The sequence below is a fragment of the Rana temporaria genome, chromosome 10, assembly GCF_905171775.1.
Source record: "Rana temporaria chromosome 10, aRanTem1.1, whole genome shotgun sequence".
NCBI lineage: Eukaryota > Metazoa > Chordata > Amphibia > Anura > Ranidae > Rana > Rana temporaria.
This window is the reverse complement of record NC_053498.1, coordinates 148,524,842-148,552,301: the sequence shown is the minus strand read 5'-3', so window position 1 is coordinate 148,552,301 and position 27,460 is coordinate 148,524,842. Positions and strand designations below refer to the sequence as shown.

Sequence of the window (27,460 nt, the reverse complement as noted above, 5' to 3'; positions counted from 1 at the left end):
TGTCCATGCCTCACTGTGCCCATGCCTCACTGTGCCCATGCCTCACTGTGTCCATGCCTCACTGTGTCCATGCCTCACTGTGTCAATGCCTCACTGTGTCCATGCCTCACTGTGTCCATGCCTCACTGTGTCCATGCCTCACTGTGCCCATGCCTCACTGTGCCCATGCCTCACTGTGCCCATGCCTCACTGTGTCCATGCCTCACTGTGTCCATGCCTCACTGTGTCCATGCCTCACTGTGTCCATGCCTTACTGTGTCCATGACTAGACTGATGTTTAACATGGGAGTCTATGGAAGGGGTGCCCAGGTTTTAAAAATCGGTACTCCCCAGCCGTAGGTTACCTAGACATCAAACTGTGCACACTTATAGAAGAGAAATGGGGCTACATGTGTGCCAAGTTCAGGATCCAGGGGAACCTGCGACCGGCCCGTACCAAGCCCCCAAACTCACTGGAGAAATGACCGTTTAACATGGGAGTCAATGGAAGGGGTGCCCAGATTTAAAAAATTGGTGCTTCCCGGCCGTAGGTCCCCTGGACAACAAACTTTGCACACTTATAAAGAAAAGGGGTGGGGGGCTACATGTGTGCCAAGTTTGGGGTCCAGAGGACCTACGGCCGGCGGGTACCGGGTCCCCAAATTCCGGGAGATCAGGCGCAAAAAGGTGACTTGAGTATAAGCCGAGGGGGGCATTTTCAGCACAAAAAAGTGCTGAAAAACTCGGCTTATACTCGAGTATGTACGGTATATTCATATTTTTGCATTTAAATTTTTCCACGTTAAACCTCATTCGCCATGTAGTTGCCCTCCCCATTAATTTGTTTGGATCTTCTTGCAAGGTTTCCACATTCTGCAGAGAAGTTATTGCCCTGCTTAGCTTAGTGACACATTGTAACACAATTGTTTAGCAGAACATCCAGGTAATCCCCATCTACACAAGGAAGCCACTGTGTACCGCTCAACTTCGCTCTCCAGGCACAGTGCTTATCTACAACCAGGACCATTGCCCAAAACCAATTCCTTCCCGCTTTAGCTTATGCATTGTTCCAAAGTCAGCGACTCCGAGAGCAATACAGCCAAAGAATTTTGGTAACCAGCCAACTAGCATTTTCAAAATGAAGAGCCACCAATGGCAGCCTTCATCATTCTCTCATTACATTCCCTCCCCTTAAGGAAAACATATGATTTATTTGTAAGGTGTATGGGCAGCTTTAGAAAATTATAATTGTATCCCGATTGCCTGCCTTGAGTTGTAAATTACTTATAGGTAGATTCAGGTAGAGTTAGGCCGGCGTATCAGTAGATACGCTGACCTAACTCGGAATCTGCGCCGACCTATGTTTAAGTGTATTCTCAAAAAGAGATACGCTTAAACATATCTAAGATACGACGGCTTGCGCCGTCCTATCTTAGGTTGCAATATTTCGGATGGCCGCTAGGTGGCGCTTCCATTGCGGTCGGCGTAGAATATGTAAATCAGTAGATACGCCTATTCACGAACGTACGCCCGGCCGCCGCAGTACATTTACGCCATTTACGTAAGAGATAGGCCGTCTAAAGTTAAAGCTGCCCCCTAGGTGGCGTAGACAATGTTAAAGTATGGCCGCCGTTCCCGCGTCGAAATTCGAAAATTTAACGTCGTTTGCGTAAGTCGTCCATGAATAGGGATTTACGTCGTTTACATCCAGGTCGAAATCAATAGGCCCGTGCGGCGTACTTAGCCGCAATGCACACTGGGAAATGTAGGTGCCCGGCGCATGCGCAGTTTGAAAAAAACGTCAAAAACGTCAGGTCAAGCCCCATAACATAAAACACGCCCCCTTAGACAAATTTGAATTAGGCACCCTTACACCCGCCCGCTTTAGGCTACGCCGCCGTAACTTAGCAGGCAAGTACTTTGAGAATCAAGTACTTGCCTCGCTAACTTACGGCGGCGTAGCTTAAACACGCTAAGCTACGCCACCGCAAAGTTGGGCCAATCTCTCTGAATCTACCTATATGAAATTAAAAGAAGGGATTAACCGCTCAGGTGTAATTGATGAACCTCTTCACTGAATCCAAAGCTATGGGTGCTGGCAATGCATATGATCATGCAAGAATAAGAAGGAAAGTTTGGACTACAAAAAATTGCTCCTTTTATTGTAAAATCAAATCACAAAAAATACTTAGAAATTTAAATGTTATACTAACCCAGCCTTTTTCAACCAGGGTGCCCAGGCACCTTGGGGCACCTTGAAGTTTCTTCAGGGATGCCTTGGCAAAATTCCTAAAAATTGCCCATAAATTGTATACAAACCAGTGTGTGGGTGAAGGCTGCTTTTTAATTACACTACGTCACAGGTTTTCATTGTGCACCATTACAACCTTCTAGCTGCCGGCATTCTAATGACCAATGGCATCATCAGTTAATAAGGAGGATGTCAGTTGCCTGCATAGCATCCTTTTTTGATCCCCCCCCCCCCAGCCTTTCTCAATCAGCGTTGGGGTCACATTAGCTGAGTGATAGCGAAAAACTGAGGGAGAAGAGAAACTTTGAAACACTAGTCAGTATCAGTTTGCAAAAGTGTATTTGCTTGGAAGAATAAATCACCTCAAACATTGGGTGTCCTTCTTGGACCTGTGGATGTTGCTGCAATATATAAAACTATTAGAATAGATTTTACATTTTAGAATGAGGTCTCTTAAGGCTGTCCATAATTTTTAAAGGGTGCCTCAAGATTGCCCATCATTTTTCAAGGGTGCCTTTACTGAAAAAAGATTGAAAAACATTGTACTAACCGACAAATGTGGGGTGGAAATGTCCCGGGTCTGCAAGAGGCTTCCAACAACTCGATGTTCTTCCAACAACTCAATGTTCTTCCAACAAGTGACCAAAGTTAGTTGTCGGTTGAGCTTGGTTACCTTTAGGAAAGACAGTTGGGTAGAGTTGGTGGAGGGTCTGTGTATAATTACGATCACTCAGCTACTTATATACTGTACTTATTGGTCCAGATGGAATGTCATGCGTCTGTCTTGCGAAGAAAGTTGAAGGTGGAGGTCAGGTGACATTAAAGTACAAGGGCCTCACCTAGGGAGGACTTAGCCCCCAGCTGTCCCAGTTTAACTTTAAAGCATTTCTTACTGACCGATGGATTTTACAAGACGCATTTAATATCTATAGCTGGTATAGAACGTCATCTAGTTCCATTACAAAATTATCTTTCAACTTTTAAATACTTGTTTAAAACCCAACTCTAAACAGAATGTTGCTAGACCTCCCTATACTACATCCCACCGACCAGCTGCAGCTATGTATGATGATTGGATTTACTATAATGTACAAATGTGTTACAATGTAGCTTTTTCCAAATCATAGTGCTGGTGATCTAGTGCAGGAGTCTCCAAACTTTCTAAACAAAGGGCCGGTTTACTGTCCTTCAGACTTTAGGGGGGCTGGACTGTGACCATCGGAAGTACAAAAAGTCCTGATATCAGTGGAAGTAATTGTGCCCAATCATTGGGTCTCATTGCGCCCCATTGTTGGTCTCATTGGGAGGAATTGTGCCCCATTATTGAGTGTCATTAGGCCCCATTGTTGGCCTCATTGGGAGGAATTGTGTCCCATTGTTGATCTCATTCGGAGGAATTGTGCCCCATTATTGGATGTCATTGGGCCCCATTGTTGGTCTCATAGGGAGAAATTGTGCCCCATTATTGGGTGTCATTGGGCTCCATTGTTGGTCTTATTGGGAGGAATAGTGCCCCGTTATCGGGTCTCATTGGGCCCCATTTTTGGTCTTATTGGGAGGAATAGTGCCCTACTATTGGGTGTCATTGGGCTCCATTGTTGGTCTTATTGGGAGGAATAGTGCCCCATTATTGGGTCTCATCGAGCCCCATTGTTGTTCTTATTGGGAGGAATAGTGCCACATTATTGGTGTTTAATTGAGCCACATTGTTGGTCTCATAGGGATAAATTGTGCCCTATTATTGGGTGTCATTGGGCCCCATCATTGGTCTCATTGGGAGGAATTGTGCCCCTTCATTTGGGTCATTGGGGGGAAATTTTGGCCCCAAGGGCCGGCTAAAAGCAAGCAAAGGGCCACATCTGGCTCCCAGGCCGTAGTTTGGAGACCACTGATCTAGTGGAATGGGGCGACTCAACATATTTCACAAGAATTTCTTCTTTCTCAGGAGTGTATTGGAGGTACATGCATGGTGATTGATTGCCAGACAATTTCATCACTGATAAGACCATAAAACCTCCCACCGGGGCCTACAGGGGCACCAAAGGAAAGAGCGGAACACTGGACCTTCTAAGTAACCTGAAAAACCTAAGAACCCCCCTAAAAATATCCCCTTTGTTAACACATTATATAGATATTGTACGACGGGCGTTCAAGTCAAACTGGGACTTTTGAGTTTATATAATAAATGAACACATTTCAATTTTTTGTTGATCCCCTGCAGATTGTGTAAGTTTTCCCACTTACAAAGAAATGAAGGGTCTATAATTTTTATCATAGGCGTATTTTTTAAAATGATAGAAACAGAATATCAACCAAAAATCCAGAAAAAACACCCATGATACAAATGTTATAAATGGAGTTGCAGTTCAGTGAGTAAAATAAGCATTTGATCCCCTTAGGCCCCGTACACACGAGAGGATCTATCCGCTGATATTTATCCGCGGATCAGTTCCAGCGGATAGATCCTGTGGTGTGTACGGCCCAGCGCATATTTTACCGCGGATATTTTTCGGGCCGATGGATTTCCAGCGGATAAAAATTTCTTAGCATGCTAAGAAATCTATCCGCTGGAATCCTGTCCAGCGGATTGATCCGGTGGTCTGTACAGACTCACCGGATCAGTCCGTCCGCTCCCCTCCCTCGCATGCGTCGTAATGATTCGATGCATGCGTTGGAAGTCTTTACCTTCCAGCGTCGCGACGGCGCGACACGTCACCGCGGATGGATTCCGCGCGGATTTCGATCTGATGGTTAGTACAATCATCAGATCAAATAATGAAAGTGATTCTGCGCAACGTATCTCACATTGCTGTGACACATAAATATTAACACAAATAAAAGTGAAACAATATATAGCACTGAATGGGTAAATATATATCCACTAAATAGTCCGTGTGTACAGGTGATATAAGAGAGCTCAGTCCTGCTCAGATAGTGTCAAAAAATATTGAAATAAAATAAAATAAAAATCCGAACCAAAAAATGGTAAATAAAAGTGATGTGGAAAAAAAGCCAAAACGAATCCTTCAGTAAAACATCAGATCAAAATCCCCCAAAGGATTTATCCGCGGGAACGGTCCGGAGGACCGTTTCCAGCGGATAATCCTCTCGTGTGTACAAGGCCTTAGTAGTTGGTGGAGAATCCCTTGTTGGGAAGCACAGAGGTCAGACGTTTCTTGTAGTTGGTGATCAGGTCTCCACACATCTCAGGAGGGATTTTGCTCCTCTCTTCTCTACAGATCTTCTATGTAAAAAAAAGTTTCTTGGCTGTTGCTTGGTAACTCGAAATTTCAGCTCCCTCCATACATTTCTATAGGATTAAGGTCTGGAGACTGGCTAGGCCACTCCATGACGTTAATGTGCTTCTTCTTGGGCCACTTCTTGCCTTGGCGGTATGTTTTGGGTCATTGTCATACTGGAAGACCCATCCATGACCCATCTTCAGTGTTCTGTCTGAGGGAAGAAGGTTCTCATCCAAGATTTTACAATACGTGGCCCATTGGCCCCTCAATGCGGCAAAGTTGGCCTGTATCTTTATCAGAGAAACCCCCCAAAGCATAATTTTTCATCTCCGTAGGGATGGTGTTTTCAAGGTCATTGTCAGCATTTTTCTTCCTCCAAACACCTCAGAAGACACATATACAGTCATTCCAATGAACATCTAAATGATTCAGAGAAGGATTGGGAGAAAATTCTGTGATCAGATGAGACCAAAATTGAGCTCTTTGGCATCAACTCGACTCGCCGTGTTCGGAGGAAGAAAAATGCTGACTATGACCCGAAGAACACCAACCCTACAGACAGACACAGAGGTGGAAACATTACGCTTTAGGGCTGTTTCTCTTCTAAAGGTCCAGGCTGACTTTGCCGCATTAAGGGGCCAATAGATGGGGCCATGTATTTTAAAATCTTGGATGAGAACCTTCTTAGATATAAAGAAGATCTGTAAAGAAGAGTGGGCTAAAATCCCCCCTGAGATGTGTACAAACCTGATCAGCAACTACAAGACAACAACTTATTTTCTCTATGCTTGCCAACAAGGGTTTCTCCACCAACTACTAAGTCAAGTTTTGCTTGGGGATCAAATACCGTATTTATCTGGGTATTGCACGCTCCGGCGTATAGCGCGCACCCCTAAAGTGGACCCGCATTTCTGTAAAAAAAAGATTTTAGTACTTACAGTTTTGGTGTCTTGTGCGGCGTCCATCGGCGGCCTCGTCGGGTCCGGCGTCCGTCAGCGGCTTCGGTGGTGTCCTCCTCGTCGGGTCCGGCGTCCTTCTGCGGTGCCCTCCCCGCTCGATCCCCGCTTCCCGCGCTGAGTTTGAACTACTGTGCCGGCATATACCGAGCGCAGTACACTCGTGTATAGTCGGGCAGGCTCGGCTTCTCTCGCGGTCCTGTCCTGTGCGTCCTGTACGTCCAGGACGTGACTGGGAGAGAAGCCGAGCCCGCCCGACTATACACGAGTGTATTGTGCTCGGTATATGCCGGCGCAGTAATTCAAACTCAGCGCGGGAAGCGGGTATCGGCGTATATCACGCGCCCACGATTTTGCCCTGAAATTTCAGGGCAAAAAAGTGTGCGGTATACGCCGATAAATACGGTACTTACTCACTGAACTGTATAGAATTTGTTTTATGTGTTTTTTTTCTGTATTTTTGGTTGATTTTCTGTCTCTATCTTTTTAAATACACCCGGTGGCGGCTGGTGCTCAAACTTTTTGGGGGGGGGGGGGGGCAAACAAACTAAAAAATTCTGTAAAATACTGAAACAAAAACATCAATTGCAGCCTCACTGTGCCATCAAATGCAGCCACTCTACCCATCATATGCAGCCAACTGTGCCCATCATATGCAGCCAACTGTGCCCCATCAATTGCAGCCTCTGTGCCCATAATCTGTACAAATCATTAGTAAGATTTCATCTGGAATATGCAGTTCAGTTTTGGGCCCCAGTTCTCAAAAAAGGATATCGGAGAACTGGAGAAAGTGCAGAGAAGGGCAACCAAACTGATAAAAGGAATGGAGGAGCTCAGCTATGAGGAAAGATTAGAAGAACGGAATTTATTCTCTCCTGAGAAGAGGAGAATTAGGGGGGATATGATCACCATGTACAAATATATAAGGGGTCCATATAGTAAACTTGGTGTTGAGTTATTCACTTTACGGTCATCACAGAGGACAAGGGGGCACTCTTTACCTCTAGAGGAAAAAAGATTTCATCTCCAAATACGGAAAGGTTTCTTCACATTAAGAGCTGTGAAAATGTGGAACAGACTCCCTCCAGAGGTGGTTCTGGCCAGATCAGTAGATTGCTATAAGAAAGGATTCTTTTCTAAATGTACAGAATATAACTGGGTACTGACATTTATAGGTAAAGTGGATCCGGGGAATATCCGATTGCCTCTCGGGGGATCAGGAAGGAATTTGGATCATGCTTTGCTGGTGTTTTTCGTCTTCCTCTGGATCAACTGTGGGTATAGGATTGTGTACTGTATATGGGATTGTATGTTATTTTATTTTTTGGTTGAACTGGATGGACTTGTGTCTTTTTTCAACCTGACTAACTATGTATCTATGTAAATTTATGATCACTTGGTGTGTCAGGTCCTGAGTAGGGTTGAGCGAACCTGAACTGTAAAGTTTGGGTTCGGTACGGACTTTGTTTTTTTTGTACCCGAACCCGGACATTTTGCTGAAAGTTCGGGTTCGGGTCCGGTGTTCGGCAATGTAATGGTGCGCTGCAGGGCAGCCAATCACCATTTGTTTTACTTGTTTTACCTGGAAGCCATCACAGCCATGCCTACTATTGGCATGGCTGTGATTGGCCAGTGCAGCATGTGACCCAGCATGTGACCCAGCCTCTATATAAGCTAGAGGCACATAGCACAGCTCGTCACTCTGCTTTAGCTAGGGTAGGGAAAGGCTGCTGCTGATCTGAGGGAGAGATTTAGATAGGACTATCCTGCTTCAGAAATCTACACCAGCACTGTTTCTTTCTGTGAGATACTCTGCATTAGATAGTTTAGGGCAAGGTTCCTGCTTGTTCTTATAGGGAGAGAATTATATAGGAGTCAGTCCTGGTTCACAAATCAAATTGCAGCTGCACTGCATTTGTTCCTGTGAGATACTCTGCATTCTGCAGCAGCACTGCATTTCTTTCTGTGAGATACTCTGCATATTGCACCAGCACTGCATTTCTTTCTGTGAGATACTCTGCATTAGATAGTTTAGGGCAAGGTTCCTGCTTGTTCTTATAGGTAGATAATTATATAGGAGTCAGTCCTGGTTCACAAATTAAATTGCAGCAGCACTGCATTTCTTTCTGTGAGATACTCTGCATTAGATAGTTTAGGACAAGGTTCCTGCTTGTTCTTATAGGTAGATAATTATATAGGAGTCAGTCCTGGTTCACAAAATAAATTGCAGCAGCACTGCATTTCTTTCTGTGAGATACTCTGCATTAGATAGTTTAGGGCAAGGTTCCTGCTTGTTCTTATAAGGAGAGAATTATATTGCCATGCTCTTCCCGACATTTAGCTGCCATTTCCAGCCCTCTAGCCAACCCTAACCCTAACCCCCTAACCCCAACCCTAACCCCCAAACCCTAACCCTAACCCTCAACCCTTTACTCCATATGGACCTCGTCCTCCTAGGTCAAGATTTTTATTTTTATTTTTTATTTTTATGTTATTTTAAGTTGTTTCCCGATCCACATTTATTTGTAGAGTACTTGCCATGCTCTTACCAACATTTTTCTGCCATTTGCAGCCCTCTAGCCCTTTCCATTATTTTTTTAGAGACATTTTAGTAGTCAAAAGTCCGGGTCCCCATTGACTTCAAAGGGGTTCAGGTTCGGGGTCAAGTTTGGGTCAAGTTCGGGTCCTGAACCCGGACTTTTTTCCGAAGTTCCGCCGAACCCGTCGAACCCGAACATCCAGGTGTCCGCTCAACTCTAGTCCTGAGTCTTCTTCTTTTCTTACAGCAGAGTAGGAAGGTCCTTCTTTAGGTGGCCACGTCACTGCATGGACATGGACAATTCCTCGACTTCCCATTGGTGGGACATTTTCAGGACCCAGAAGACTGATCAATGAGAAGACATTACCACAATGGGACTGGATGGCGGGGACACAGACCACAGTCTTACTTTTGGAATGACACTAGTGGGGGACACAGACTCTTATGGTCTGGGATCAGACTCAGAGGCCAGTGGCTGTAGCAGTAGCGAGGTTCACACAGTAGTGAGCTGGAGGAATACACAAGAAGATCCCCCTAGATATAATACGGACTCAACTGAGGTGCGAGGTCTAAGCCATAGTCAGTCTTCACCAGAGCTCCTGATGTTGGAGAAGGGTTTTGCTGAATGTCAATATTGAGTTATAGATTGTCCCACCAGGAAGAGAGCAAGTGGCGGTCGGTCAGGTAGCAGATGAAACAGAGAGGAACAAGCAAGAAATCTGTGTCCCTCTCTGGTGCCAATCAAAGAGGAAGACTGTGCCCACGCCATTCAGTTCCATTGTGCTAACGTCTTGTTGTCATTGAGCGGTCTTCTGGATCCAGAGAGAACCCCACCACTGGTAAGCAAACAATTGTCCATGTGATGGGGCCACTTAAAGAAGGACCTTTCTACTATGCTAAATAAATCTTTTTTTGTTTACAAACTGTTTACAGTACAAAACAGTTAGGCCACGTACACACGATCAGTCCATCCGATGAGAACGGTCCGAAGGACCGTTGTCATCGGTTAACGATGAAGCTAACTGATGGTCTGATGTGCCTACACACCATAGGTTAAGAACCGATCGTGTCAGAACGCGGTGACGTAAAACACAACGACGTGCTGAAAAAAAATGAAGTTCAATACTTCCAAGCATGCGTCGACTCGACTCTGGCATATATTAGTACCAATCCCCTATATTTAACTCCTGTGGCAGCTGAATATTGACAAAAGGGAGAGGAGGAGAAGCCTAATTTCAGCTGCTGCAAGAGGGAAAAACAGATCGGTTCCACTAAATTCCTCCTCCGCCACCTCTCTTGTCCAGGTTCTGAGGGTCAACAAGGAAGGATTGCGGTTTACCTGTCACCTGCCCACCATTGACAGGTTGCCAACCCCAGGATTAGGGTGTGCCCAGGCACACCTGGCACACCCCTTGCGCATGCCTATGTGGTGCTCCATTGTCAGTGTCAGATGGCAGAATAGCATCTCGTATATGTGGGGGGAATAGTGCCCCAAGGGCCAAATAAAGGCAAGCAAGGGGCTGCATCCGGCCCTCAGGCCACAGTTTGGAGACCACTGCACTAGATCACCAGAACTATGATATAGAAATAGCTACATTGTGATACATTTGTGTATTATGATAAATCTAATCATCTTACATAGATGGTATGTGGGATGTAGTACTGTACAGGGCAGCCATCACAAATTTTGGGGCCCTGCACACAGCTTTAGGGAGGGCCCCCCTGGAGCAAAGAGCTGGGAGGGGGGTGCTGACGAAAAAAAACAAGTGTAATCTCTTCTCTCCTGATGCAAGATAATAAGCGGGGGGGGGGGGCCTGGGGACCATCGGGCCCCTTACAGCAGGTGAAATGCAAAAAAGAAATGGGAGGGGGGCCGGCCAGGCCTGTAAGGGGCCCTGGGGACCATTGGCCCCTTACAGGTGTAATGCAAAGAAAATCGAAATTGAAAAACGGGAGGGGGGCCAGCCGGGCCCCTGGGGACCATTGGGCCCCATACAGGTGTAATGCCTGTACCCCCCTGATGGCGGCCCTGGTACTGTATGTGGAAGTCTAGCATCATCAGTTTAATCACTCCTTCCTATATGATCTTATGTGACTTTAAATCTATTTGTGATACAATAAAATGTGTTTTTATGCATTTTGTTTGGGGTTTGGTACCTCAAAAGCCTGTAACAAAAAAAGTAACAAATAGGAGAAATTCCTTCTTAAGGTGTATTGCCTTTATAGACATTTGTCATAGTTTTTGGTCAGTGTTGGGTCTTAACAAGTATTTAAAAAGTTGATACATTATGTTCTAAAAGAATACGCTGACGTTTAATACCAGCTATATATATGAAATGCCTCCAGAAAAATCCATCGGTCAGTAAGAATCGCTTTAATGTTAAGTAGTGACAGCTCTGGGCTAAGTCCTCCCTGGGTGAGGCCCTCGTACTTTAATGTCACCTGGCCTTCTGCTTCCTTCACAAGATAGATGAAGGGCATTCCATCTGGACCAATGGCTATATAAGTAGCTGAGTGATCGGTAATTGTACACAGACCCTCCACCACCTCTACCCAACTGTCTTTCCTAAAGGTAACAAAGCTCAACCAACAACTAATTTGTGATAAGAACATTGGGTTGTTGGAAGAACATCGGGTTGTTGGAAGAACATCGAGTTGTTGGAAGAACATCGAGTTGTTGGAAGAACATCGAGTTGTTGGAAACCTCTTGCAGACCCGGGACATTTCCACCCCACATTTTTCAGTTAGTATAAAACTTTGATGTCCATTTACAACTCAATGCATGCAGTGACATTCCTTCCTGGGTGAGGCCCTTTTACTTTAATGTCACCAAACCTCCACTTTCTGAAGATAGATAAATAAAGCTCAACTGGCAGCTAACTAGTTGGAAGAACATCGAGTTGTTGGAAGCCTCTCGCACACCTGGGACATTTCCACCCCACATTTGTCGGTGAGTATAAAACTTTGATTTCTAAGTCATTTACAACTCAATGTGGACAATGAGGATAAAGTTATAATTTTTTAAAGCTGGACATTCACACAAGCTAATTGTCTCTTTAAAGGAGGAGGGAATGTTATGAGAGAATGATGAAAGCTGTCATCGTTGACTCTTCATTTTGACAATGTTAGTTGGCTGGTTAGGTTATCATGATTATTCTTTGTCTTTATTGCTCTTGGAGTGGCCGGCTTTGGAACAGTGGATGAGCTAAGGGAATTGGTTTGGGCTTTGATGCTGATTGTGGATAGGCGAGGGGGACTGCACCTGGAGAGCAGAGCCAGGGCTGCCTTAATGAGAGGGCACACCTGGGCACTGCCCCAGCTGCATAGGGGGCCCCTGCACTTTCCTCAAAGCAGCTGGTCCTTGAGCCCACGCTGCTCCAAAATTGGGGGCCCCATGATGGCATTGAGAGTGATGGATACACAGGGAGGCTGGCTGGCAGCGGTGCAGAACCATACCTATTATTTCACATCCGGCAGGGAGGGGCAAGGCCAGAGTGCCAGCGATGCTCTGAGGTGTAGAGGGGTCAGAGTGTTGGGGGGATATCTGGGGTGTAGAGGGGTCAGAGTGTAGGGGGGATATCTAGGGTGTAGAGGGGTCAGAGTGCTGGGGGGATATCTAGGGTGTAGAGGGGTCAGAGTGCGGGGGGGATATCTGGGGTGTAGAGGGGTCAGAGTGCTGTGGGTATATGTGGGGTGTAGAGGGGTCAGAGTGCTGGGGGGATATTTGGGGTGTAGAGGGGTCAGAGTGCTGAGGGGATATCTGGGGTGTAGAGGGGTCAGAGTGCTGAGGGGATATCTGGGGTGTAGAGGGGTCAGAGTGCTGGGGGGATATCTGGGGTGTAGAGGGGTCAGAGTGCTGAGGGGATATCTGGGGTGTAGAGGGGTCAGAGTGCTGAGGGGATATTTGGGGTGTAGAGGGGTCAGAGTGCTGGGGGTATATGTGGGGTGTAGAGGGGTTAGAGTGCTGGGGGGATATCTGGGGTGTAGAGGGGTCAGAGTGCTGGGGGGATATCTGGGGTGTAGAGGGGTCAGAGTGCTGGGGGTATATGTGGGGTGTAGAGGGGTCAGAGTGCTGGGGGGATATTTGGGGTGTAGAGGGGTCAGAGTGTTTGGGGATATCTGGGGTGTAGAGGGGTCAGAGTGCTGGGGGTAAATGTGGGGTGTAGAGGGGTCAGAGTGCTGGGGGGATATCTGGGGTGTAGAGGGGTCAGAGTGCTGGGGGGATATCTGGGGTGTAGAGGGGTCAGAGTGCTGGGGAGGCATCAATCTAGCAGATATATTATTTGCACAGCTTTGTTATTTTATGTATGTAGTATTTTCCCCTCTGCTTCTTTGCTGTACAGAATGATTGTTAATGTGGGGGGAAGCTCCGCTTGTCTGCCTCCTACCTACTTGATGTCTGTTTATCTGCACTGTCTCCAGTGTAGGGGCCCCAGAGCATTACTTTTCCCAGGGGCCCGTGATGCTATTAAGACGGCACTAAGCAGAGCTGAGTGGTACATGGGGGCTGCCTGGTGTAGATGGGGATTACCTGGATGTCCTGCTTACTGCCATTGCTTTACAAAAGTTTGGTTAGCTTTCATTCATTTAGAGTGCCTGGAGCATGCCTATTTAAAGGTGTAGCTATATGGTGATTGTCATCTAATTTAGAATTATATTGGATGTTAAAATATACTGCACCAGGGGCGGACTGACAACATTGTATGAACAGACGATAGGTCATTTCTCCCCCTGACAGGACCGGGAGCTGTGTGTTTACACACACAGCTCCCGGTTCTCGCTCTGTAACGAGCGATCGCGGGTGCCCGGCGGTGATCGCGCCCGCCGGGCACTCGCGTCGGCACCAGGGGCGAGCAGGAGGCACGCGCCCCTAGTGGCTGAAATGCGAAATTACGTAATATTACGTGATCTCGAGCAGCTGAGCCGACATGCCACCGTAAAACGGCAGTGGCTGGTCGGCTAGTGGTTAAATTCTGTTTTTTGGATTTATTTAAGCCTTAGGAGGCACATTCCCCTCACCATAGCACCTACAATGACTAAATATAAAGGCAAAGAAACACTTTGAATTACTTTACTTTGCGGTTTATTATATGTGAAAGAACAGTAGAAAGTACAGGGTGCGCTCTCCAGGGATACAAAATATATATATAATGTCTACTCCATTAACAATTCCTACTTTACAATAAATACAACATAATAAATAATTCAGGTATAAAGCGGAGTATCAGCACTGTAAACAATGAGAGATAATCGGGACACCCCGAAGGTGATCTTAGGAAGCGTTATATACACCAACACCATCCACAGAAAAAGAATTAGATACAAGATTCCTTCATAACTTCTCTCTGCTGAGAGCATTGGGGGCGACGATATGACAAAGTCTCATGGTGTCGGGATGGTCGGTTCTCGGAGGGATTACATCAGTTTCATCAAGATCCAGGAGAAGATCAGAGCAGACAAAGTCCAAGGCATGGAGAAACCTGGAACAACACACAGGAGATATTAGGAATGGAGCCGCTTCATCTTCCTATGGAAGATCTTCTGTTCAGTTCTAAGTTCTCATTGTAGCTGCAATCTGATGATCAGCCAACTTTTATACCAGATTGTGACATTGTGAGAATTTAAGGTGTATGTCCAACCAGAATATTTGTTTTTTAACTTTTGCATAGCGTGGCGGCATTGGAGGGATTTTCCCCTTATTTACTGTCACAGTGGCAATGGTTTTACCAGATAGGAATTGAGGGAAAATCTGCTACAAGGACCCAGAGAGCAAAAAAAAAGCTGATCGGTACTTTGACCTTTCCGTACTGTACTCTGTCTGGTAAAACCATTGTCATTGGGACGGTAAGCAAAGGGAAATGCTGAAATGCAGGGGCTGGATGTTGAGGTCCACCAGCCCGGCCCCCACATACAAGGAAATTGTTGCTGTAAAGGGGTTGACATGTTCAGCTACATCACTTTAAACCATTAAAAGTCTCAATGTAAGAGATTACTTACCGCTGGCAGAACTGGTATCCGAATAGTAACTGGTATCAGCTGGAAATAAAGAGAAAAAAATCTGTTAATTTGGAGATCTCAACCGGACAGATACTCATTCTTTTGGATATATCGTATGATATTCACAGTCACTGTAGGCTGAAATAATTGTGTAGTGATCTTCATAGAAGTCAAAGCGTTTGTAATCACTCACAATAATCCCTAAAAATTGGCAATTTGCTCCCTTATTGGTCTGGTAAATATACGGGACACATGGAGCAATAAACAATTTATTTTTATTAGAAGGGTTAGAACCTCTGCAGGTTTTGTCCCCTCTGGGACGTTTCTCCTTACTTCCTGGTCAGGTGACAGGTGTCCGACAGAACAGGAAGTGAGGGATATCACACAGGGAACGAAGACAGAAAATTGACAGAAGCTTTAACCCTTTTCCCGCATTATTAAAAAACAAAAAAAGGAAATAAATATTTTATCTGGAGTTGGGATTTAATAAATGTGACTGAAGGAACACAGAAAATTAATGTAACAAAATTGTGACCATGAGATGACTTACCTGCATCCAAATAGATGCTGACCCTTCCTGCAATGTCCGGGGAATCACGTGATATGGATCGAGAGGTGCAGGTCTGTAAAGAAATAAAAGTCATTCAACAGAAACTCCAGACGAGTGAAATTGATGAAGAAATTGTAAATTGTATCCAAGAAATACCCCAGTTATGCTAAAGTCACAACATCCCTTTATGTGTAATCCCCACAAAGGAAACGGTGGAGAATGCGGGCACAGCAGGTTCTTCAATCACTCCAATGGTGAGACTTCCCTGGAATAGTTTGCATTTCCCCTCCACATTGGTTTCAGTCTCTCTAAGCCATATTCCCCAATCACCTATTTATTCTACATTGTATCGGGGCAGCATGAGGACACCATCAGTTGTTTATGTTAGGAATGAGTGCAACACCATCAATTGTCTTTGTTAGGGATGGGCATGAAACCACCAATTGTCTTTGTTAGTGACGGCCAATTAAATCGTCAATTGTCTTTAATGGGGATGGGTATGAAAGCACCAATTGTCTTTATTAGGGATGCACTTGGGTTTGGACCAAACCCTAGCTCATCCCATGTTATGGTTGCAGCAGATGGGCAGAACTGTGAATTATGGTGGCGGTTTCTCAATTTCAGAAGCCAGCATATGATTTAAGTCACTATTTTTGTGTGGAGTTGGTCATTAATTCAGCAGCCACTGTGCTCATTAAACTCAGCAATGTTCTACCTGCTTGGTTAGTAGCAGCAGATCAGGTAAACAAGAGGGAAGCCGGTATCTTCAATATTTAATTTTCAGTCCATAAACACCTCCAAGCATCCTAATAAGGCCGTGCAATGATTAGAAGGCCAACTGTGGACATTGAGGCAGAACAGAAGTTTGATAGTTGGCACTCTTGCCTTGTAGCACTGGCAGGGCCGATCCTCGGGTCACAGGCGCCTGGGTGCAGAAATATTTCTGGCGCCCCCACATGGACGTGGTCATTTTACTAACTCCTCCTCTTTACAAATGTTTCTATGGCAATGACTCAACCACAAAGATGCTCCCCCACAAAGTATTTGTTACCCCGGGATCCTTACATGATCTCTTAACAATAAACAAAATACAGGAAGAGAAGCAGAGTACTTTATTGGGACCTGAAGACGGGCTTCTGTGATGGACACAGAGAGGGCTTCTGTTAGAGCCCCCAGACATACTACAGACATGATACAGGAGATGGTTAGAGACTGCAGATATAGTACAGGAGACGGTCAGAGACTGAAGACTTAGTACAGGAGATGGTCAGAGACTGCAGACATGATACAGGAGATGGTCAGAGACTGCAGACACAGTACAGGAGATGACCAGAGACTGCAGACACAGTTCAGGAGATGATCAGAGACTGCAGACGTAGTACAGGAGATGGTCAGAGACACATCAGTTCTGGACGGACACACACCTATGCTCAGAACACTAGTTCTGGATGGACACAAACAAGGAGAGAAGGAGAGAGGGGAGAACCCCCCACCTATGCAGGCGCCTGGGTGCAAAGCACCCTGTGCACCCTGCCTAGGATCGGCCCTGAGCACTGGGGACCTCAATGTGAATGCCAGCCAGGGCATTATCTACATGGAGTTTGCATGTCTTGCTTGTGTTGGTTTCCTCCAAGGACATGCAGGTTGGATATTTGGCTCCTGTCTAAACTGGTGCTAGTATGTGTGTGTATGGCTAAAAAAAGAACCTGCCACCTCCTTCAGGCACAGAAATCACAGAACACCCTCTATGTGTATGGTGAGTCTTACCGAATTACAATCAGTAGTGCAGAGTGCAAGATCGGCATAGAGATAGACGGTGTTAGAACTGGTAATCTTGAAGACTTTCATAAGAAATCGAGATTCAGCGCCGACTCCATTGCTGTCCACTGTTAGCTGGTCAGAAGAAATTTGGCTTGATGGGCACCTGGATACAGAAAACCTTTCATTAGTTTTCAGTTACTGTAATCTAATGATGAGAACACAATAAGGGTACATACTATTAGAGGTGAAGCAGAAGGGCACAGTATAGGGAAGGAAGCAGAAGGGCACAGTATAGGGAGGGAAGCAGAAGGGTGCAGTATAGGGAGGGAAGCAGAATGGCACAGTATAGGGAGGGAAGCAGAAGGGCACAGTATAGGGAAGGAAGCAGAAGGGCACAGTATAGGGAGGGAAGCAGAAGGGCACAGTATAGGGAGGGAAGCAGAAGGGCACAGTATAGGGAGGGAAGCAGAAGGGCACAGTATAGGGAAGGAAGCAGAAGGGCACAGTATAGGGAGGGAAGCAGAAGGGCACAGTATAGGGAGGGAAGCAGAAGGGCACAGTATAGGAAAGGAAGCAGAAGGGCACAGTATAGGGAGGGAAGCAGAAGGGCACAGAATAGGAAGGGAAGCAGAAGGGCACAGTATAAGAAGGAAAGCAGAAGGGCACAGTATAGGGAGGGAAGCAGAAGGGCACAGTATAGGGAGGGAAGCAGAAGGGCACAGTATAGGGAGGGGAGCAGAAGGGCACAGTATAGGGAGGGAAGCAGAAGGGCACAGTATAGGGAGGGGAGCAGAAGGGCACAGTATAGGGAGGGAAGCAGAAGGGCACAGTATAGGGAGGGAAGCAGAAGGGCACAGTATAGGGAGGGAAGCAGAAGGGCACATTATTTCTGCAGTCAAAGTGTACAAAGAACACACAGAACTGCTAACCCAGTGCACTGTGTACTTACCCGTTCTCAAGAAGATAGTACTTTTGGTCGCTTGAATTGGTAGGAGAGGCATAAATATTCACCACTTTGAGTTTGAAGGCGTTGGCATCCAGATCTGATACTCTCACTGAAAGGTAAATAGGATCTTCCACTGTCAGGGTGTCGGAGTCGGAGAGAGGGGTGGTATATGTGTTCTCTTTAAAGGCCAGCATTACGGCTGTATAACTTCCATTTCCTGAAGGGCCGGTTATTTCTGTGGTCCTGGAAAATAGATACACAACAGAAGGTTACCTACCTAGAAACCCCTTGCAGGTATGTGGGCATTCATCAATAATGTTATACAGAGAACTGACATTATTTTGCACTGAGGATAAAGAGTAAACCTATTAGATATCTTCATTGGCTCTGTGTATACAAATAGAAGCAATGAAGCTGATATACAATTTCAAATGCACCACAATGGTATAAAATGAATAGTTATAAAAATAGAAAATAAAATAATTTGAGAGAAGTACACCAAAAGCATTTTTTGTCCATACTTCTCTTGTGGGTCACAGGGGCGCACTTACTTACTCTCTTGTCACCCAGATTGCCTGCTATCAGCTGGCGTGGTACAGCCTCTCTGAGCCCCGGACATATTACCCCAACCCTAAACCCTGACCCTGACCCTAACCCTAACCTCTGACCCTGACCCTAACATTAACCCTACCCCTAACCCTATCCCTAACCCTAACCCTAACCTCTAACCTCTAACCCTAACCTAAATGTACAGGCCATCTTTTTAAAGCAATCTACTGAGCTTGCCAGAACCACAGCTCTTACTGTGAAGAAATCTTTCCGTATTTGGAGATGAAATCTTTTTCCTCTAGACGTAACGAGTGCCTCCTTGTCCTCTGTGACGACCTTAAAGTGAATAACTCAACACCAAGTTCACTATATGGACCCCTTATATATTTGTACATGTTGATCATATCCCCCCTAATTCTCCTCTTCTCCAGAGAGAATAAATTCAGTTCCTCTAATCTTTCCTCATAGCTGAGCTCCTCCATGCCTCTTATCAGTTTGGTTGCCCTTCTCTGCACTTTCTCCAGTTCCCCGATATCCTTTTTGAGAACTGGAGCCCGAAACTGAACGGCATATTCCAGATGAGGTCTTACTAATGATTAAGTGACCTTGTCAGGTTGGAACAACATCAAGAAGAAACATTCCTAAAATAGAAGAGCTTTTATATTCATCTGACAGGCAGCCCATGTCTCCTACCTGTCCATTGGTCCAGTGCTGCAGCCTCCACCAGACTCTTCAGTATTCAACATTTCTGGAAGTGTCTCCCAGTGCATGCCATGGATTTTTACTCTGACCTCAATGTGACTACAGGACTCAGCAGTGTCGTAGCGTGAGGAGGAAGAAACCATGCAGCGTGGCAAGGGAATGCACAACCATTGAATGCCAAAGAGTCTCACGGAGGCTGCAGCAATGAGGCTCAGGGAAGGTTGGAGACAAAGGCCTTAAAAACTCTTCCATTGTGGGAACATGAACTCTCAGTTTGACATGGTTACTTGAAAACCTTTGGCCCACGTTGCTTACACCCATGTGTCCTCGGAGAGTTGAGCTAAGTTATATTTAAGCTTTTGTTTCTATTGAAGCTTGGCAACAAGCCTAGTTTAGTGCCTTTGTTTAAAAAGGAATTGAGGTCTTCAAGCAGTAACTACAGACCTGTGAGTTTAACATCTACTGTAGGGGAAATACAAGAGTAGTAGGTGCTAGAATGCAATATTATAAGAGATAGCCAGCATGGATTCCTGAAAGTATGAAATAATAATTACCCAATTATTGGGTGCAGTGTCACATTGAGAGCAACATTCATATTCAGCGGGTAGGAGCAGGAAATATTCATGACGACATCATTTGTTATTCGGATTGGATCCGTCTTGCCAAAAATATACAGCTGGTTTGTGTACATGACATGGGTCGCATTCATCTGTAGAGAGAGGAAGCAAATAAGTAATTAAGCCAGGTCAGAAAACCCTCATACAGTAATCTGCATATTAGCAAATAGTTACTATTAATGTCAGTGTATTCCCTGACAAGTCTCCAGTTTGGTTAGGGAAGAACTCCAGCTCAAAACAAACAGATACAAATAAATAGCCCACCGAAAGATAAAATAACAAAACTAGCTTTTACTATAATATTCAACTTCAATGCAGAGATTTCCCCCAGTGGTACTTTTGCCAATTGATGTCCTCAGTCTGATGGCCAGCATTATTCAACCCACTTTCTCTAAGTCCAGGTTCCCTTGGCCCCCCCCCCCCCCCAACCTGTGACTGGTCAGTGAACGAAGACGCAGAGGACTGGTCTCTGTCACTCTGTTCTCTCCTCCTATCAAAATAATGGGGGGGAGTTGTAAATGTACCCGGGCATGTTTTCTATTAATGCTGTGAATGCATTAGGGTAAAACAAACACTTAGGCTTTATTACTACTTTAATGTGTTCTTCTGAGCCTGAGATATGCAACAAAAGGTTCTGGTTCTGGTTGGAAATGTCTTTCCTTACAAAATATTTTTTTGTTTTTTTAAATACATAGAGAGTAAAACAGTCTTCTGGGGGCAAAGGCAACAATACAGACATGACAAGGGTTCTACACCTTCTCTATTCCATGCAAACCCTAAATTATCACATTTATGTCTATACAGACTTTATTGTATCTGTTTTTACTTCTCTTGTATAACAAACAGTCAGACGGTGTCAGGAGAACTTACCGCAGGAACCGTGTTACAGTCAGAGGTTATCAATGGACGCTGAAGGGTCATCTCCGATATTCCATTCACATTCTGATTTACTGCGAAACACTCGGGGTTGGTGCTGTTCAGCCTGATATCAGACGTATTATAACCTTGTTCTTCCAACCAACATTTTGACACTTGTATATTGAACTTTGCTCCGGTACAATTCAAATTTGGAGAGGGAGGGCTTCCTGAAAAGAGAAAATTCATTCAGCATTTCTGAGATGAGAAGCAGTGTTGCCAACCTAACAGATTGAAATTTACTGGCACGACACCCGAATTTTACTGGCGCAGCCACGTTTTTACTGGCATTTCACAAAAGTTACTAAATTACATTTTTAGGTGAAAATTTCAGTATTTAGGCTACAAACAAGTACGCTAGGCAAATAGCAATGTGATTTAAGGTAGATATAAACGTAAATATTTGTGTTATTTTCGATATAATAACGGCAAATTATTTAGTCACATCACCCCCTGCCTCCATCCCCCTCTGCCACCAACACCCCCTGCCTTCACCCCCCTCTGTGGTGCCACAATCTCCCCCTGCCTCCAATCTCCCCCAGGCCACTTGCCTCCATCGTTCCCTGCCTTCACCCCCCTCTGCGGTGCCACAATCTTCCCCTGCCTCCAATCTCCCTCTGCCTCCAATCTCCCCCTACCTCCAATCTCCCCCAGGCCCCCTGCCTCCAATCACCCCCTGCCTCCATCCCCCTCTGCCTCCAATCTCCCCCGCCTCCAATCTCCCCCAGGCCCCCTGTCTCCAATCACCCCCTGCCTCCATCCCCCTCTGCCTCCAATCTCCCCCTGCCTCCAATCTCCCCCAGGCCCCCTGCCTCCAATCACCCCCTGCCTCCATCGTCCCCTGCCTCCATTCCCCTCTGCGGTGCCACCAACAACCACTGTCTCCATCCCCCACCCTCTGCGGTGCCACCATCCCCCTCTGCGGTGCCACTAACACCCCCTGCCTCCAATCTCCCCCTGCCTCCATTGCCCCCTGCCTCCACCCCCCTCTGCGGTGCCACCGCAGCCACCATCACCCCCTGCCTCCAATCACCCCTTGCCTCCAATCTCAATGCGCAGTTCCAAGCCGAACCGATCTCGGCTATTTTTACTGGCACATTTCCGCAACCACGGACATTTACGAACAGGTGCCCGTTTTTACGAACTGTCCGTAAAAATATGGACGGTTAGCAACACTGATGAGAAGGTGACGGTGACGTGATTGATGTACATTATACACTATAGGGATTTTCTCATTCACACCGGGGCGATCCATTGCTAGTTAATTTACCAGTCGGGTGTAAGTGGGTCATTACACTTTCCCACTATGTACTATGTATGTTACATGGACCTCATATGGTTTATGGGAAAATGCAATATTTAGTTTTAATAGGCATGAGATCCATTGTAAACATTTTATTATAGTATACCATACCTGGTGTAAATGTGTAGAAAGTTGAATTGCACTGACAGGTATTCGTAATATTGTTACAAAACTCATCAGTAGCACAGGTTCCACAAGATTGAGACGCAGCCGCTGGAGAGACAGAAAAAATAAAACATTAAAGTACATCCCGTGTTCCTGTGTGGGAGTCTAAAGAGATCTCAAATCCAACTACAATGTAACACAAGGATAAAAATAAATAAATCAGTGATAATCTCCGGTTTGTTTCAAAGTGTTCCACAACAATCCAATTTGTGTCAAACTTCTACAACTTGTATCCAAATGTTTCAAAATACAAACTTGTTTCAAAAGTGTTACAATTCATAAACAAAGAGCCCCTCAGCACTCTTCCCCTGTGTTGTATCCCCCCGTGTTCATGAATAAGAGTCACATACATGCGGGTGTGGGAACGTGTGTAAATCGCACACATTCCCGCACCTGCAGGCAAACCACACTGCTATTTAGCAGACGCACGGGGTTGCCCCTAATTCTTAATTAAATTTGTTATAACTGTTGATCCTGGCAGAAATGCAGTGCGCTCTTATGTATGCTGTAGTCTTATCTCAAACAGTGTTATCTCTCCTGCCCAGTTTTCATGTGTGAGACCCCCTACAGCTACAGAGACCCCTTCCTCCTATGTTATGCCGATGACAAAAGGTGTTTTTTTTTTTGTTTCAAAGATTTTTATTATTATTATTATTATTATTATTATTATTATTATTATTATTATTGAAATGTTGTAGTATGAATGAAAACAAACATACGTTTATACATTAAAGAGTACATGACAGTGAATAATATAATTAATAAAGAAGTTGTTACTTATTAAAGAATAAAATAAAAGTAAATATTCTAGGAAAACCTAGATAAAAAGAGGATAATATAAAAATAAAGAGAAAAACAAAGGGGGGGGGGGAATTAAGGATAAAAAGAAAGATGAATTGAAAAGAATCTACAGGAGTCAAGAAGTGAATTATGAAAATGTATCACTATCAGGTCAAGCTACATTGAAGCAGTGGTTAAAAGGTGATATTCTGTAGAATTCGTAAAGTGGATCCAACAAGCCCACTTTTCATGAAAATTTTTAGGAGAATCTCTGTTTCTGTATTACAGATGTGTTATTTTAAGATAAACTTCACTCACCCGCCATGACAGCGCACAGTACAGAGAGCAGCAGTGTTGTCTTCATGGTGATCAGGGACCCTAGAAAATAAATCCTATATGAGCAACCAATTTCTGTTTGCAATTTAGCAAAAAATAAATAATAATAATGATAATAACAATAATAAAAAGAAAAGTACTAAAGAGTTTCGCATTATTTTATTAATAGTTTTATACAGTCAAAATAAAACAAAATAAATAAAAAAAATATATATAAACAAACATCTATATGTTACAATATTCATATGTGTAACACATTAGACAATTTTTGATCAGGAAAAAAAAAATATAGATATCTATATCTATATATCTACTATATATATATATATATATATATATATATATATATATATATATATATATATATCTATATATATATATATATATATATATATATATATATATATATATATAGATAGATAGATAGATAGATAGATAGATAGATAGATATCTATCTATATCTATCTATATATATATATATAGATAGACAGATAGATAGATAGATAGATAGATAGATAGATAGATAGATAGATAGATAGATAGATAGATAGATAGATAGATAGATATCTATATCTATCTATATATATAGATATATAGATATATATATAGATATATAGATATATATATAGATATAGATATATATAGATATAGATATATAGATATATCTATATATATATAAATATATATAGATCTATATCTATATATAAATATATAAATATACATATATACTGTAGATATATAAACATATAGATATAGATATCTATATATATATATTTTTCCTGATATATATATATATAAATGTTATTGCATATATTCATTTATAACTACAAACAATAAGTTTCAAACCTGTAATGCAATGCAGTAAAACCCAAAATAAAACAAAATAAATGCAAATAAAAAATATACAACAAACCTCCATATATGTTACAATATTTCCTATTTTTAATGACTATGTAACATACCAGACTTAACAATATTGTAGAATAAAACATCTATCTATCTATCTATCTATCTATCTATCTATCTATCTATCTATCTATCTACATTTATACTACAAACAAACAATAAGATTTAAACCTGTAATGATAAATTGTTGAGGTGACCATACACAGTAGAAGATGATTGTACTTTCCCCTATAGATCTTATTCAGTAGAAGGTTCTGCCTGACTGATTACAAATCAAATCCCTAGTAGTCCTTACGTAACGTTACATGGTTTTGGTAAATCTAAAGCTCACCACACACATGTTGACTGTTCAATTTCCATTAGAACTTACAACAATTGATTGGATAGTTAAGTAAGTCCTTATATTGCAACTTAATATGTTACAAAGGCAGCAACTCAGAGAGCAATGAAGCCAAAGAATGATCATGATAAACAGCCAACCAGCAATCATAAAACGAAGAGCCACCAATGGCCGCCTCCATCATTATCTCATAATATTCCCTCCCTAAAGGAGACAATCAGATTGTAAGGTGTATGGCCAGCTTTAGAAAATGGTAATTTCATCCTGATTGCTTGCCATGAGCTATAAATTACTTAGAAGTCAAAGATTTCTACTCACCGACAAATGTGGGGTGGAAATGTTCCGGGTTTGCAAGAGGCTTCCAACAACTCGATGTTCTTCCAACAACTCGATGTTCTTCCAACAAGTGAGCAAAGTCAGTTGTCAGTTGAGTTTCGTCACCTTCAGGAAAGACAGTTGTGTAGAGGTGGAGGTTGTGTGTACAATTACCGATCTCTCAGCTACTTATATACTCATTGGTCCAGATGGAATGCAGAGCGTCTGTCTTGCGTAGAAACTAGAAGGTGGAGATCCGGTGACGTTGGAGTAAATGGGCCTCACCCAGGCAGGACTTGGCCCCCGGGCTGTCACGGTTTAACTTTAAAGCCATCGTCACAGACTGATGTATTTTTCTGGAGGCATTTCATATTTATAGCTGATGAAAATGTCACCTTGTTCTGTTACGAATTTAATCTTTCAACTATTTTACATACGTTTTTAAAACCCAATTATAGAAGTTTTTTTTCCATTTTGGAGATTTTTTTACAGTGCCCAAAATATATTAACAAGAACAAAATGCACAAAAACAACAAGTTTTATTGTATCACAAATAGATTTCATATCGTAATGGTGATGGTGCCAGATACCTGACCAGCTACATCTCTGTAGGGTGATTAGAATTACTATGATACACAAATGTGTTACAATGTAGTTATTTTCCCATCATTGTCATCCTGACCAGCTATGTGTGGATTCGTCCGGGAGAAATGCACTGAATGTTCATTGAAGTATGACCAGCAGGGTTAGAATGGCCAATACCGGGGCTGTTGGATAAGCCAATGTCAATATTCCCATTGCACACGTTCCTGGAATGGTCTTGGGGTAATGGGTGGATGGTTTTCCAATGTCTGAAGCCCTCCTCCTCCGCTGTGCCTGCCTCGTCCCATCTGGCTCCCCACTGTCGTCCTCCGCTTCCTTAGCTGTGTCCTCCTTGTCCCGTCCGGCTCCCCACTGTCCTCCTTCGCCTCCTCAGCTGTGCCCGCCTTGTCCTGTCTGGCTCCCCACTGTCCTCCTTTGCCTCCTCAGCTGTGCCCGCCTTGTCCTGTCTGGCTCCCCACTGTCCTCCTTCGCCTCCTCAGCTGTGCCCGCCTTTTCCCGTCCAGCTCCCTACTGTCCTCCTCTGCCTCCTTAGCTGTGCCCGCCTTGTCCCATCCGGCTCCCTACTGTCCTCCTTCGTCTCCTCAGCTGTGCCCGCCTCATCCGACTCCCCACTGTCCTCCTCTGCCTCCTTAGCTGTGCCCGCCTTGTCCTGTCCGGCCCCCTACTGTCCTCCTTCGCCTCCTCAGCTGTGCCCGCCTCATTCGACTCCCCACTGTCCTCCTCTGCCTCCTCAGCTGTGCCCGCCTTGTCCTGTCCGGCTTCCCACTGTCCTCCTCTGCCTCCTCAGCTGTGCCCGCCTTGTCCCATCCGGCTACCCACTGTCCTCCTTCGCCTCCCCAGCTGTGCCCGCCTCATCCGACTCCCCACTGTCCTCCTCTGCCTCCTTAGCTGTGCCCGCCTTGTCCTGTCCGGCTCCCTACTGTCCTCCTTCGCCTCCTCAGCTGTGCCCGCCTCATCCGACTCCCCACTGTCCTCCTCTGCCTCCTCAGCTGTGCCCGCCTTGTCCTGTCCGGCTCCCCACTGTCCTCCTCTGCCTCCTCAGCTGTGCCCGCCTTGTTCCGTCCGGCTCCACACTGTCCTCCTCTGCCAACTCAGCTGTGCCCGCCTTGTCCTGTCTGGCTCCCCACTGTCCTCCTCTGCCTCCTCAGCTGTGCCCGCCTTGTCCTGTCCGGCTCCCCACTGTCCTCCTCTGCCTCCTCAGCTGTGCCCGCCTTGTTCCGTCCGGCTCCACACTGTCCTCCTCTGCCAACTCAGCTGTGCCCGCCTTGTCCTGTCTGGCTCCCCACTGTCCTCCTCTGCCTCCTCAGCTGTGCCCGCCTTGTCCCGTCCGGCTCCCTACTGTCCTCCTTCGCCTCCTCAGCTGTGCCCGCCTCATCCGACTCTCCACTGTCCTCCTCTGCCTCCTCAGCTGTGCCCGCCTTGTCCCGTCCGGCTCCCAACTGTCCTCCTTCTCCTCTTCAGCTGTGCCCACTCATCCGACTCCCCACTGTCCTCCTGTGCTTTGTCAGCTGTGCCCCCTGGACATTCTTTAGTCCCTCGTCTTCCCTGGTCAGGATGGAGGGGAAGTCAGTGGCTGTGGCAGCACCCCCTAGAGAGCAGTGCACCCTTGGCGGCTGCCTAGTTTGCCTAGTGGAAATGCTGACCCTGGTCATAAATGCTGCTTTGTGTAACTAAAAGGTAGTCTTCATTCACCCACCATCTGTTTTTG

General features: G+C 44.8%; 1 protein-coding gene across 1 annotated transcript in view; it reads right to left on the bottom strand.

Moving 5' to 3' along the window:
- The window catches only part of LOC120915748 (uromodulin-like), a 52,291-nt gene extending 26,963 nt beyond the window's left edge, over positions 1-25,328 (bottom strand). Inside the window, exons 1-2 of the mRNA XM_040326520.1 lie at positions 25,153-25,328; positions 23,571-23,630 (exon numbers count right to left, since the gene is read on the bottom strand). Coding sequence (XP_040182454.1) covers positions 23,571-23,616 — 46 coding nt within the window. The 5' untranslated portion in view covers positions 23,617-23,630; positions 25,153-25,328. The remainder of the gene's footprint in view (positions 1-23,570; positions 23,631-25,152) is intronic.
- Between the last annotated feature and the right edge of the window lie 2,132 nt (positions 25,329-27,460).